The sequence below is a fragment of the Centruroides vittatus genome, unplaced genomic scaffold (genome assembly GCF_030686945.1).
Source record: "Centruroides vittatus isolate TY-2023 unplaced genomic scaffold, ASM3068694v2 contig_329, whole genome shotgun sequence".
Lineage (NCBI taxonomy): Eukaryota > Metazoa > Arthropoda > Arachnida > Scorpiones > Buthidae > Centruroides > Centruroides vittatus.
The window spans coordinates 3398432-3411981 of record NW_027122113.1 but is presented as its reverse complement, the minus strand read 5'-3'; the positions used below and the strand labels follow the sequence as shown (position 1 = coordinate 3411981).

The 13550-nt window shown below is 25.1% G+C and overlaps 2 protein-coding genes across 5 annotated transcripts in view; one reads left to right on the top strand and one right to left on the bottom strand.

Annotated features, from left to right (window-relative positions):
* Nucleotides 1-11604, bottom strand: part of LOC136973793 (protein DENND6A) — a 55123-nt gene extending 43519 nt beyond the window's left edge. The window contains exon 1 of the mRNA XM_067268561.1: nt 11437-11604. Coding sequence (XP_067124662.1) covers nt 11437-11595 — 159 coding nt within the window. The 5' untranslated portion in view covers nt 11596-11604. The remainder of the gene's footprint in view (nt 1-11436) is intronic.
* The window catches only part of LOC136973791 (sarcolemmal membrane-associated protein-like), a 60123-nt gene continuing 58140 nt past the window's right edge, over nt 11568-13550 (top strand). For 2 of the 4 annotated variants that reach the window (XM_067268559.1, XM_067268560.1), the window contains exon 1: nt 11568-12563. In XM_067268559.1, the coding sequence (XP_067124660.1) occupies nt 12258-12563 (306 nt within the window). In that variant the 5' untranslated portion in view covers nt 11568-12257. The remainder of the gene's footprint in view (nt 12564-13550) is intronic. The other 2 variants (XM_067268558.1, XM_067268557.1) reach the window with 2 other exon arrangements.

Below are 13550 nucleotides of genomic sequence, written 5' to 3'. Positions count from 1 at the left end.
ATAAAAATTTAACAATAATTAAAATAAAATGAAACATAATAATAATAAAATAAATATAAAAATTAAATTATCATCTGATTTCCTAAAAATTTATTTGATTTCTCCTTTGAATATGGCAATACCAGGCAGAAATTACAGCAATTTTTTCTTGATTAAATGTAATACTAAAATTGAAATAAAAAATAAAAAATTGTCTTCTAATTAGGGTCCATCCTCCACTGAATTATATTGTCTTCCCATCCTCCTTTTGAGTACAATTTGAATTGTTTGTTTTTATCTAATTTTACTTTGAATAAACTGGATGCAGTTAACATTACAGTCCCAGGACCTTTTTAAAAAAAAATCCAGCAGAAAATTTTAATGGAACAAATGTTTTCAACTGCTTTGATCAGTCATCTTTAGATTCTCAACATGTTCTGGGAAGAAGCAGATATAATCAGGTCTATTGACATAACTAGCTTTTCACATGCCTAGCAAGATTACGTTTTTGGCTCCTCTTTTTGGAAAAAATAAAATAAACAAATATGACAGAAATGATCAATTAATTTTTAACTTTAATTAAAAACATTACAGAATCAGCCCATTTTGCCATTCATGTAATTTTTTTAAAAATATAATTCATTATGAATTTGTATATGTTAAAACTTTCTTTATTTTAGTTATTCAAACTTCATTTAACGGACTGATGATAATACTTGATTAATTTGACATGTGATATAATAAAACAATACAGTATTTTATATAACTCTTCAACACAAATAACTACTTTATAATTAACCATTCAAATCTGTTACTCAAATCTTTATTAGGGAAACAAAATTTGAGTCTTAAATAAAGATTTGAGTAATTATTAACAATGAATTACTACAGAATTTATCTGATTTTAAGTAATTCCCTTTTCAGATATTTTAGAAATCATTAAATTGCAAGAGATCTGCTAAATTATATATATATATAAATTCATATTATGCTTTATATATTTAATGATAATCAGCTATTCATTGACTGCCTTTGATTTTAGCCTTTGAATTTTAATTGATTTTGTATTTTTATTATTATGTTTTACTTAATCTTTATATTGTTTCATTTTATTATCTATCGTTATTATTTTATTAAAATATTTCAAATAAAATAAATGTATACTAAATAATTCTAATATCTGCATTAAAATATAATTGCAACAGTGCCATTATTTGCAGGAATAATCACTTAAGAAATTTTTAAATCATATTTTCATATTCTAAATATGTAAAAGTTAATTTACCTATTTCATCAATTCAAGGTTATGAAATCAGATGAGAATGAAAAATAAAACAGAGTTTATTAATATTGCTTAAAATATATATTAATTTGTTTAATCCTACCTAAATTTTTTTTATTTCTTCTATTTAGACAATTATTACAAAACTTGGAAAACAATAAATATTTATATTAAAAGTTTTTTACAACTAATGGATTTCTAAGCTTCAGAATGAATATAAAAAATAGTATAAAATTCAACATATCATTGATCTAAATTCTGATTTGTATTAATTGGAAGAAAACATAAATATAAATTCTTTCTTATAATCATTTAATCCTGTTTTGTATCTTGTATATGTGATTTCTGTTATGCATTATATTTTCAAACATTTTGATTCAAAAATATATTAAATAATAAATATAACTATTTATTATTGAACTAATAAATATTAAAAACTAAAAAAAATATAATGAAATCTAGATATAAATATATTGAATTTTTAGATTTAAGCAATTGATTTCAGAATCACTCAAGTGAATTGTCATTATTTTTTGTTTTGGTTGTATGACTTTTGAGGAATACAAATCATCTGATGTTACAGTTTGTAAACATGTCAAAAATATATTGTTAGGATATAATATACCAATAAGATATTTTTGTAATGAAAAATAAAAAGCTTGATTAAAAACACAAAAGAAAATTTTTTAAGTAGATACAGTAATTAAAAATAAATAAATATTAAACTGAAAAACTGAAACAGTACTTTAAATTGAAAACAATCATTTCAATATTTGTAAGTTGCATCTAATCTATATTAAAAAAAAAAGAATCTCAGATCTAAGAAAAGTGGAGCTTTTTCTGGAACAAGCTTTGATAACTCTTATTCATTCCAGAATACAAATAGATATTACTCAGAAATGGGTTCATTTCTTTAAAGAGAGTTGAGAATGGAATAAAATCAATTATCGAAATATTAAATCTAGTTGTCAATTAAACAAGTAAAACTAATTACGAACATTTGTTGCTTAATTAGATCAGAAAATATTAAATATAACAAGATGAAATATAAACTATAAGAAAATACCATGAAACTATATTGCCAAGTTTGTAAAACCAGTTTAAATTTTGATCTATTCAAATATAATTTTAATAGAATACAATAAAAATTAGCAATCTGCAAGGAGTACAGTAATTTATTTATTAGGTATTTTCAAGATTCTATTTTCAGAATCCATATAAATTAAAAAAAGAATACACAAATAAGCAATTATATTTAAACCAAAGAAACAATAAATATTAAAAATTAATGAATAATGTTTATCTTTTTCAAATAAAATCAGAGAAATCTTAACATCTTATCATTTCTGAGCACCATTTCAAACTGTATTATTTTAATTTAAAATCTTGCATCAATTTAACACCAATATTAAGTCAAATATGTTGCTTCTATGTAATTTAAAATCAGCATAACATATTTACTATTCTTTGGTTTAAATATATCTTATTTGTGTATTTTTTATTCAGTTTATTTTAATTTTGTAAGTGAAGAATTACTCCAAAAAATATTTAATAGAATGAATTGTTATATTTTTCTTAAAGTCTTGCTAATTTTTATTATGTTAGAATATGTGATCACTTTGAAAGATTGCTAATATTTAACAAAACATCCATTTTTATTAATACTAATTCTATTGTTACTACTAATTCAAAAATAACTGAAAAACAATTGAAAAATCTGTATTTGTGATCATCACACTTGGATTATAAATCATTTAAAAAGCAAAGTTTTAAAGAATAAACCATACCTTAAATATCTCTCATAAAAAAAAGCTTAATAGATTCAAGTCAGATGAATAGAAAGGACAACAAGTTCATTTACTACTAACAATCCATTTATTTTAGAACATTGTTTTAAAGTTAGAATAATTTTCTAATGCATTTTTACAAGATTGTTTTATATTATATAGTATATTATTGTATCTTATTTTAAAGTGCACAAAAACTTTATGTACAGTACACTATACAGGGTGGGCCAACGAAAACGAAACGGCAGAGTGTTCATGTTCGTCCAAGCAAATCGCTCGGACAGGTCGATTTTATTCTTGAAGGGACATCTTTTGCAATAAAGTTTTTGCGATTCTGAATACAACAGACAACAAAAATTTTAAAAACTCATTTATCTTGTATTAACTAAACAAACATTTATTTCGAAAAAAAAATGTTTGTTTCGTTAATATTCAGATTCGCAAAAACTTTATTGCATAAGCTGTCCCCTCGAGAATAAAATCGACCTGTCCGAGCGATTTGCTTGGACGAACACGAACACTCTGCCGTTTCGTTTTCGTTGGCCCACCCTGTATATAAAAAATTGCTTTTCAGTGCTTTACTATATTTTCTTATTAGTTAATTATTAAAACATCAGTATTGGTTCTCTGGATATTCTATTTTATTCTTCAGTAGCAAACAAAACTAGATAGGTATTTCAAATCCTTTCAAAATGATATATTTTTTGGCAAGCAATTTCCTAAATTATACTTATTGTAAAATAAGAGAAAAACAGGCAGATGTAAGCAAATGTGCAGAATATGTCTGATTGTGTAAAAAAGGTTTGGGGAAATTAAGGAATTTTTAAGAAAATTTGCAGCTTAAAAAATAATACAGCAACATTGCAAAATATGGATAGTATCTCAGCTAAGCCTATAAACATTAATTGAGGAAATTTGCCAAAATGTGGGAATCTCAGTTTGAAAAGTGAAATTGAAATGTTGTTTACTTTGTTTCTGATCAAAGTGAAACAGAAAGTGTTGTAAGTAGAAACAAGCCAGTCTTTGTTACAAAACCACCATTTTGATTTTTATAAAAAACCAAAACCAAATCAGCACTTTAAAAAAAATTTCAAAAAACAAAAGTCTATTTTTATTTCAAAACTCTTTTTGGATGTTATTTAATGGATGAAATTTCATGCTGATACAAATTAAAATAAAATATTCACTCATGCCCATATAAAAAATTTGCAAATTAATAAACCGCATTTAAACACTTTCTCTGAATTGTCTTGATTAAACAGCTAGATAGAAGTTTTATCATCATTTTATAAACATTTTCCTTTATTTTTCATAGATTTATTATAAAATTAAAAAAAAATATTATCATTGAAATATATTTTCAATCATCATAAAATATTATCATGATTTCAAATAATAATAATATGGAAAAAGTCAATGAAAAACTAAAATAGTTTATCTTTTTGCAAAAGTTTGGGACATTTCTTAAATAAGTTTTCAGAAAAAAATTGTACATTGTCATCAATGTAAATAATTTTTGCACTTTTAGACGTTAAAATGTCTGTTAATTAGTGCCCATGCTGAAAATAGTTCATTCATGGAAGTGACTTCAATTTTATTTACATTAAATCAACTTTATAATTGTATATGTTATCAAATCATAATGGTATTTCATATATTAAAGCATTCTTTTAATTTAAAAAATAATTGTTAATGTATCAGTTTATGCTATTTAATTATTTGTATGATTTAATTTGAATTTTCCAAATTATGTAGTAACAATTATTAATTAATACATAAATTGTTGTTTTGTGTGCTAGTTCTAAAAATATTCTGCATCTCTGGATGTAAACATTTAAAAGTGAATATTTTATTGAACTAAATAACAATTCATAAAGAAGAAAATATAATTGAAACAAAGTTTAGGTAGAGTTAAATCTATTCAAGATCACTTGAAATGTTTTTAAATTTATAATTATTTTTTTTTCTGTAATTTCATAAACTAAAACATAATAAATTTATATCAATAATAAAACTACTATAATTTTTAACAAAATGCTTTATAAAAATAATTTTCATTAAGATATTTTGTTACACATATCAGATTAAAACATATTTTTTGAAAGATCAATGCCTGATTCATGGATTTAGTTATTATAGTACAGTACAGGAACTGACATTCTCTAAGATTAGTTTTGACACAAAAAAAAAATCAATGCAATTTATTGATTAAATTTTCCTGAAAGATACTTTCCATTTGAATGATAACTATAAAAATAAAATAAAATAAAAATACATCAAAATTATTCAAATTATATTAGTGAAATTTAGGCAATTTATTAACAATATTCATGCTACTTATGGAAAGTATTTTTAGAGAAATCTACACCAATAATAGAAATATATATGCTAATAAAACAAATGTCAACAAATGAGAGTATTATTACTTACTTGCCCAGCAAATTTGTATAACATTGTAATATTTTATATTAATCTTATCTGTTTTCATTAAACTGAATAAGAAATTTTATATTACAACAACAAAAGCACTTATCTATTTTAGTTCACTTTAATTCACCTGCAAATATGCCAATAAGTAATGATTAAAAAACAAAAGTGATGCAATATAAGTAACTTTCTGTTAAATACTTATTAATAGTTTGAGTTTAGAAGATCGGTATAAATAATTTTGAAATTATTAATAATATTTACGATAAACAAATTTCTTTTATAGATAAGCACTCAAATATTTTAATTGAAGCTTTATCTATATTAATTTCTACTGTATATAAAATGATTAAAAATATTTACTAGTATCTTAATTTTTTTAACTAATATTTCTATAGGCTGTAAGATATTATTAGGAGAATTCTAGTAAATCTTTTCTATCACAGAAAAATAATTAGTTTCTTACAGGGAGCGGGTTTTCTAATTTCTTTGTTAGAATAATATCTTACTTTTCGTTCAAAACATTACCAATTTTAATTTTTAAAATGTTATTCAACAAATGCCAAAATATTTTTAATTATTATTATTTAATAAACGTGTTTATATTTGATAGCATGAAATTTAAAGTTTTTTAACAATGTCCAAAAGAATTTTATAGGTTTATATACTAAATAAATAATTTTCTATTTAATATTGTTTTCAGTATAATGTAAACAAGTGTACAATTTAAATAATACATACTAAGCTTTACAATGACCCTACAACAAAAATCATAAAAATTTCAAAAAATATTATATATTCAAATAATAATTCAAAAAAATTTATCTATCTGATTTAACATATAGTTCAAAAGATAAATTAATTTTAAATTGAATTGACTAATAGTATTTTATTTTAAAAAATTATATATATATATTAATTAAATAATTTTTAATTTGTAGAATATATTATTAATTTATAGATCTTGTAACATTCAACTTCATTTTTACACAGAAAATAAAACCTAAAAAATGCTAAACGTTTTTTAGTTTTTAAGTTTCCTATTATTAATTATATTTGAAACAGAGAAAGGCAAGAGTTGAATTAATTACATTCAGCTGAGAGGCAGAAATATTAAAAACTTGTATTTGTATAAATGTGCATCGAACGTTAAAAAGATTAATTCTATTCTGTATTATATTACATACATGTTTGACTAAGCACACTATACTCAATCTTACTGTAAAACTCTTACCTCATGTAGAGGATGTTCAATAATTTAATAATGAATATACTTGCAAGAAAGCATCTCCTGTTCTAATTATTTTTTCTAATCTTTATGATGCTTATAACAATAAAATAAATCTACACTTACTTAAAAACTGTTCCAAGTTATGAGTAGTTGTGTTATATGAATTTTTTTTTTCACAAAATCTGATGATTACTACACACAAAATAAATAGAATTGCTAATAAAATGCAAGTGATATTCCTCAACTATTGCATAAGAAATAAAACAATCAGTTATATTAAATAAATCTATGTAATTTAGACAAATATAGAATTAAAAAAAAATTAATACTATAGGTTGTATAATTATTTGTCTAATCATTGAATAAAAATGCATTAGTTTGAATCAATCTAAATTAATACATAACTTGGTAATTTTATCCATAATTAGAATTATATATATCTACATTAAAAGCTTATTCTGATTATTAATAAATTTTTGAAAAATTTACCTTATAAATTCACCATATTTGTATTTATTACTGCAATCATTAATAAATATGAGTATGTTTATCTAAAGTATAATATATACTTCAGAGATATAGATATATTGTAAACTGCAAGTTTGAATAAATCATATTAATATAGTAATAAGATTTACCAATAACACATATCATTTATGTTTTAATTTCTGACTAATATTTTGTTTTGGTATCATTTGGTAATTCTAAAATCACAGATGATTGTTTTCTTAGAAATAATCATCTTTCTCTCAACTGGAATGATTTTTGCCAAAATCTCCAACATATAACCTTAAATTTTCAGAAAAACAAGGTTTATTACTCCACTAACATTTTCAACCAGCTTAACCAATCAGTTGAAAAAAAGCAATAAAACAAACAATTGTTGATTGGCAGTGAGCCGAGTTAACACATCTGGTAAGCAATGTGAAGGACTTAAAATCACTTGAGATGCTGAAATATACAAGTCATCTAGAGAAAATAAATATATTAATTCTTGGAATGCAGACAATATATCCAACACATGGAGGGCAATGTATGAGGTGGTGTAATGTGGGGATAGCTGTACAAAGGGGCTAGATTCATTAATGTTAATTTCAATTGTGATTGTGAATATCTACATCTTTTTTCTAGTATATTTAAATATTTTTTAAATGCATGTAAATGTTTGTGTATATCCTGTCTACTTGGACCTTGTTTATTAATAGGATTTATTTCACCATAGTGTAGTTTCCGTCTAGCAAATACAGGAGAACTTAGACAAAAGTCAAAAAATATCTTTATTTTCATCTGTTTATATTTTGTTTGACTTTGACTAATTTCTCCTCTATTTGCTAATTGGAAACCACATCAGTATAATAAGTCCTATTAATAAACAAGGTTTAAGTAGGTAAAAATAGTTAGCATGTAAATGTTATTCAATTTGAAATCAAAAACTTTTCTTCTTATATTTTTTGAATTTTGGTGTGTTTAAGGTTTTGGAATAACCTTAAAGATATATTCAATTTCTAACAAACCAACAGTAGTTTGTTCTATTCCTTTTTTTCACTTGAAAATGATCAGTTAAGCCAGTCAAAAATGTTAGTGAAGTAATAAAATCCTGTTTTGCTGATATATTTTTAAAGATATATTTTAGATTTTTTTTTAGAAATAGATAATTAAATTCTATTTATATTTGAAACTGTAAAACAAAATTAAAAAATAAAAGAGGAAGTTTTAACAACTAAAGTTATATCTATATGGTTGAAGTTATGAATGAAAACACTAAAGAAAATAACTTTCCTTGTGAGACTATTCATGCATGAGAGAATGAACAGCCACTCAATTAACACAGTTGATTTCTCATGGAAAGGAAAGATGAGAGATCATAATACCTCTTGCATGGAAAGTTGTTTTATCATCTCCTTTCAATATGAATTACAACTATACAAATTCTGACAAATTTAAAACTCAAAATTCTTATATAATACTGATAATTAGCAATATTTTGTAAATGTCTTCAGAATACTTTTTAACAAGTTAAAATGAAGCACAAAAATGCTATCAATCATTTCAGTTCTCAACAAATACAGTCTCTATTACTTAAACTTAAATCATACATTTGATTTAATTCAGAATAAACAGAAATATTTACTGAATTCTCTCTCCATAATGACAATAAAATAAGATTGATGAATTAGAAAAAAAATGAAAACTGATATGAAAAATTCTCTTTTGAATAAAAATTTTTCAAAAGATTTCAAATATGTATACAATAATATTATAGTAATATTTTGGAGTCAAATTTCTATGCCATAATTTAATGATTTATAACTTAGGAAATAAAATAAGTTAAGAAAATGTATTTTAGTAAGTAATCAATATTATACCACCTGTTAATGTCATATAAAGTATGTACTAAATATAATAAATGATTTTTCTAGTAAACTCAAACCAAATCAGTGATGGCAAACTTTTTCCAAAGGTGGGTCAAAACTGAAGTCAAGATTTAGTAACTCTGAATCACAGATCAAATGTTTAATTTGAATAATTAAAAACAAAGTAAAAATTTGTAATTATTTTGTATTATTTAACTTAGTCTATACCAGGAAAATAACAATAAACTCTATTTAAATATCTGAAGACAAAGTCCGCCAAAATAACTATAATAATAGCCATCTGACGAGAATCTACAAAATAAACTCTAAAAACAGTACTCGCATCCAAAACCAATAACCAGTGCAATTTTCGCACTGGTTATTGGTTTTGGATGTGAGTACTGTTTTTAAACAAACCGGTGTGGTGAGTGAATATATTAAATAAACTCTATATTAAGCAAACAAAAAATGTGATTATGACAGAAATAAATATTTCATTTAATGAGAAATCTGTTGTTTGATGATAATTTTTCTATCTGAGGTTCATAATTAAGACTTTTCATGACAGTTTTAGAACCCTACACTCACACTACATAGACAAAACTTTGAAATCTATCAAATACTTTTGTTATAATTTTATAAAAACCTAATACTTTCTAAACATTCTATGCAGATATTCTTTCAATTGTCACTTGAGTCATTGGTTCACTGTCACTGTCTAGTTTGACAACTCAAAACCAAAACATTCAACTCAAATTTTAATGACAAAAATTTGTTTATTGAAGTTAACTTAAATAACACTTTCTTAAATAAGCTTCAAGAAAACAGATTTTTGTCATTATTTAAAGAATTTTGAGTTATTTTTATTTATTCAAACGTTAGATTTTCACTGTAAATAACAATACCAATAAATCAATTTTCCACAATACCAAAAAAGCTGTCATAACAAAAGTACACTACTACTAATCAATTTCAAGTTTTTTTTTTTATTATGACTTATTTAACAAAAATAAAAAGTTGGCATTTAGTTGGCAAAGTTACTATACAAGCAATATATACACATATATAAAAAATAGACACATATATAACAATCTGGCCCAAATTTTAATAATAAAATATCTAAATGCCAAAATTTTTAGACTATACTTTCATTAGAGTTTATACAGTCTAAATTAATGTCAGGAAGGAAAAAATCAGACAGAGGTCTAGGTAACTGAACTGGTAACACATCTACAAAGTAAGTTCGAGTTCCAACTCCAGTTTATCTTTTCTTCCAGAATATTTTAATTATTAAATTCAATTCTAAATGAATGCAATTATTAAAATTTGTACAATGTAGCATCTGGACTATCTGCATTTAGACCAACTTATTTAGTTTCATTAATAAATGCAACATAAAAGTCAAATATTTATATACTTGGTTAAGAAATAAAACTATCCTAAAGGAACATCAAGATGTAATTGCTTTAAAGAAGAAATGGCATTTCTACTAATGTTACAAACTTGAAAGTTTGTGAAATTAATAAGCATGTCATTTCTTATTCAAAGCAATGAAAGATAAAAGGAAAAGTATTCTTAGAAAGGAACTATTTGGAATGTTTATAGTTTCTGCAGTTAGTTTTTGTTTCTAAGCTGGTAAGAATAAAATATTATTGGTTTGTTTTGTTTTATTAAGTTATGGCAATGCAATACTTGAAATGATCTGCCTAGAGGAGATGCCTTGCGGTAGTTTTTAAGGGTAACTGGCCCTATTTGAGTGTTACAGACGTGGAGAAAACCCAAAAAACAACACGTAGCCAGCCCATCCCAGCCAGGCACAAACCCATGAAAGAACTCCCAGTGTTCAGGGAACGGAACCGCTTGGCCCAAAATATTATTGGAACTAGTAAATTATTTTCTGGTTAATGTTATTTATGATTTCAATAAAACTGTAAATGTCCTTTTTTGTATTAATAACCTTTAAAAATAACCAGATTTCCATAAATTTTTGTTATTTGTTACATGAAATTGGGACCTTATGAACTCAAATTTTTAATTTCAAAGAGAATTTACTTTATATTTACATTAAGATTATTATTATTACTACTTAAAATATTGAAAATGACTTGTAAATCCCGTAATTTTTCTATATGAAGTATAATTAAAATTTTAAAAAGTTTTTTTTTTTACATTGACATTTGTTGATTAAAAGAAAATTATAAGAGAAAATGAAACAACAAGAAAATTTATTATAATAAAATTTCTTTTAAAATGAATATAAGTTAAACCCTGATTGGCTTTCGGTATAATTTACCATTTAAATCACCAATAAGATTTCTGATTAAGTGTAATTATACTACACGAGTAACAAGCTCTGAATGAATAAAAATTCATCACCTCCATAGCTTGTCCCAATTCCAAATCAAACGTAACTATGCATATACAGTGAATCCATTGGGTAAATCTATCCCAAGGAAGTATCGTCGGAGTTAAATGGCGATTTTGTAACAAAGTTTGGCGTAAAACCAAATCAATCGCCTCTCCGTGGGCTGCCATCTTGTCAACAACAAAACTCCATATTCTCAATCCCACAATTCATTGATATTTCACTAACGTTATTAATTCGATCGTATTATCGTTAATTATATCGTAAAATGAAATAGTATCGCTCGGAAGTGTTTATATATTGAAGTTGAACGATGGCTATGATTTAGATTCCTGGGTCCGCAGCAAGCCAACATGGACCAGTATCGAGATTGGTAAGAAATATTTAGAAATTTTACAAACTTGAGAATTCGAAGTTTGCGAAGACTCTTTGACTGTTTTATTGGATAATTTAACGTAAATTTCTTAATACTTTCTTCGTGTAACTTATGAAGTTTGGAATTGTTAGATCCGGAGTGAATGATGAATGTAAAAAATATCAAATCGAGGGGAGCGGCTAAAAGTTAATCAAGACTGGTCTCTGTGTCTTAAGCTTAAATTCTGCATATTCAGCGTTTTAAGAGTATAAAACGGCCTGGAAGCATATAACTATACATCTGTAATATGTTAATTAGTCTGATGTTTCTGTGAATTTTCATATAAATCTACTGTTTTAATCAATTATTTTCTCTCCAGCATTATATTATTGGAATTTATTAACACTTGCATATCAATGAAGCCCCTATGGTGTATCGAGAAATGAGACTTGAACAATCGCCGTTGAAGAAAATTACATGGTCGTATATCGCAAAGATCCGTCAGACTTGGAGACACCTACGGGAACCACGGCCGCGCAATCGGTAGACCAGTCGTCCAATGAAGCAGAAAAGAGTACTGGGTTGCCGTTATCCATGGTGCCTCGGGCGGTCTTGATCTGTCGTCCGAATTCTCATCCGTTTCAAGAACGGCACCTTGCGCTAGACCAGCCGGTGAAAGTCGGACGCTCTGTGGCGAGATGTCGACCGGCCACCAACAATGCAATATTTGATTGTAAAGTGTTATCCAGAAATCATGCTTTGCTGTGGTATGAAAATGGAAAAGTAAGCTTATTTTTTAATTTATCACGTAATAAAATTATCTGTTTTTTTATGCAAATACTTTTTTAAATTGCTCTAAAAGAAAGTTACAGGTTCTTCTATGTTTTACTGTATTAATTCATACAGAAACCTGTAATTTTCTTTTTTTATCAGAAAGAAAAGTTCATGCTTATTGCATTGTACAATGATTCAAGATACATGGACGAACCTATTACATCAAACTATATAAATGCTTTTTTAATATATTTTCAGAAGAGTAAATTGTTTCAAAATATTAACCGTAGAACATTTGAAAAACATATGAATATACCACTTATCTAAGGCAAGCAAACAAGTCATAAGTGGTATATTTATAAGTTTTGAGATGTTTGTAGTGTCAAGTTTAATAGAATTTGTAGATAAAACATTTGACTAAACTATCTTTTGAGATTTTATTTCAGTGGAATAAATGTTAGCAATTTATTTGCTTTCAAGTTTTAAATTCTTTTAACAATTAGTAATTCTGAAATTTATGAGGTGATAAATTTCATAAATTTTTCTCTAACATAAACACTAAATTTTTTCTAAAGATTTTAATATTTGTTATAATATTTGTTTAAAATACCCTTTGGAATTATTTAGTTTTTAACTAGTCATCTTATGTAAAAATATAAAGGCTACATTGATATATTTATGTACAGTTCAGAAATTTTAATGGTCCCATTCTTAAGGTTGTTTACAGAAATGAAGTTTAAACTGAAACTGTCTAAACCACAGCTTCAGTTTAAACCCAGGTCCAGACACATCTTTGACAGAAAACAATAAGTCATCAATGAGGTCCTGGGATAAAAAAAAGTAAGAAGTAATAGTGCTCACAAGCTGATGCCAGGAGGGGGCAATTGCCTCTCAAACATTTGCTTGAAGGCAAAGAGCATACAGAATGGTCTTCAGCCATAGTTTAGGCTGTCAACAGAGAGATTCCTTTATTGGGCTATTTAGGATAAATAATTA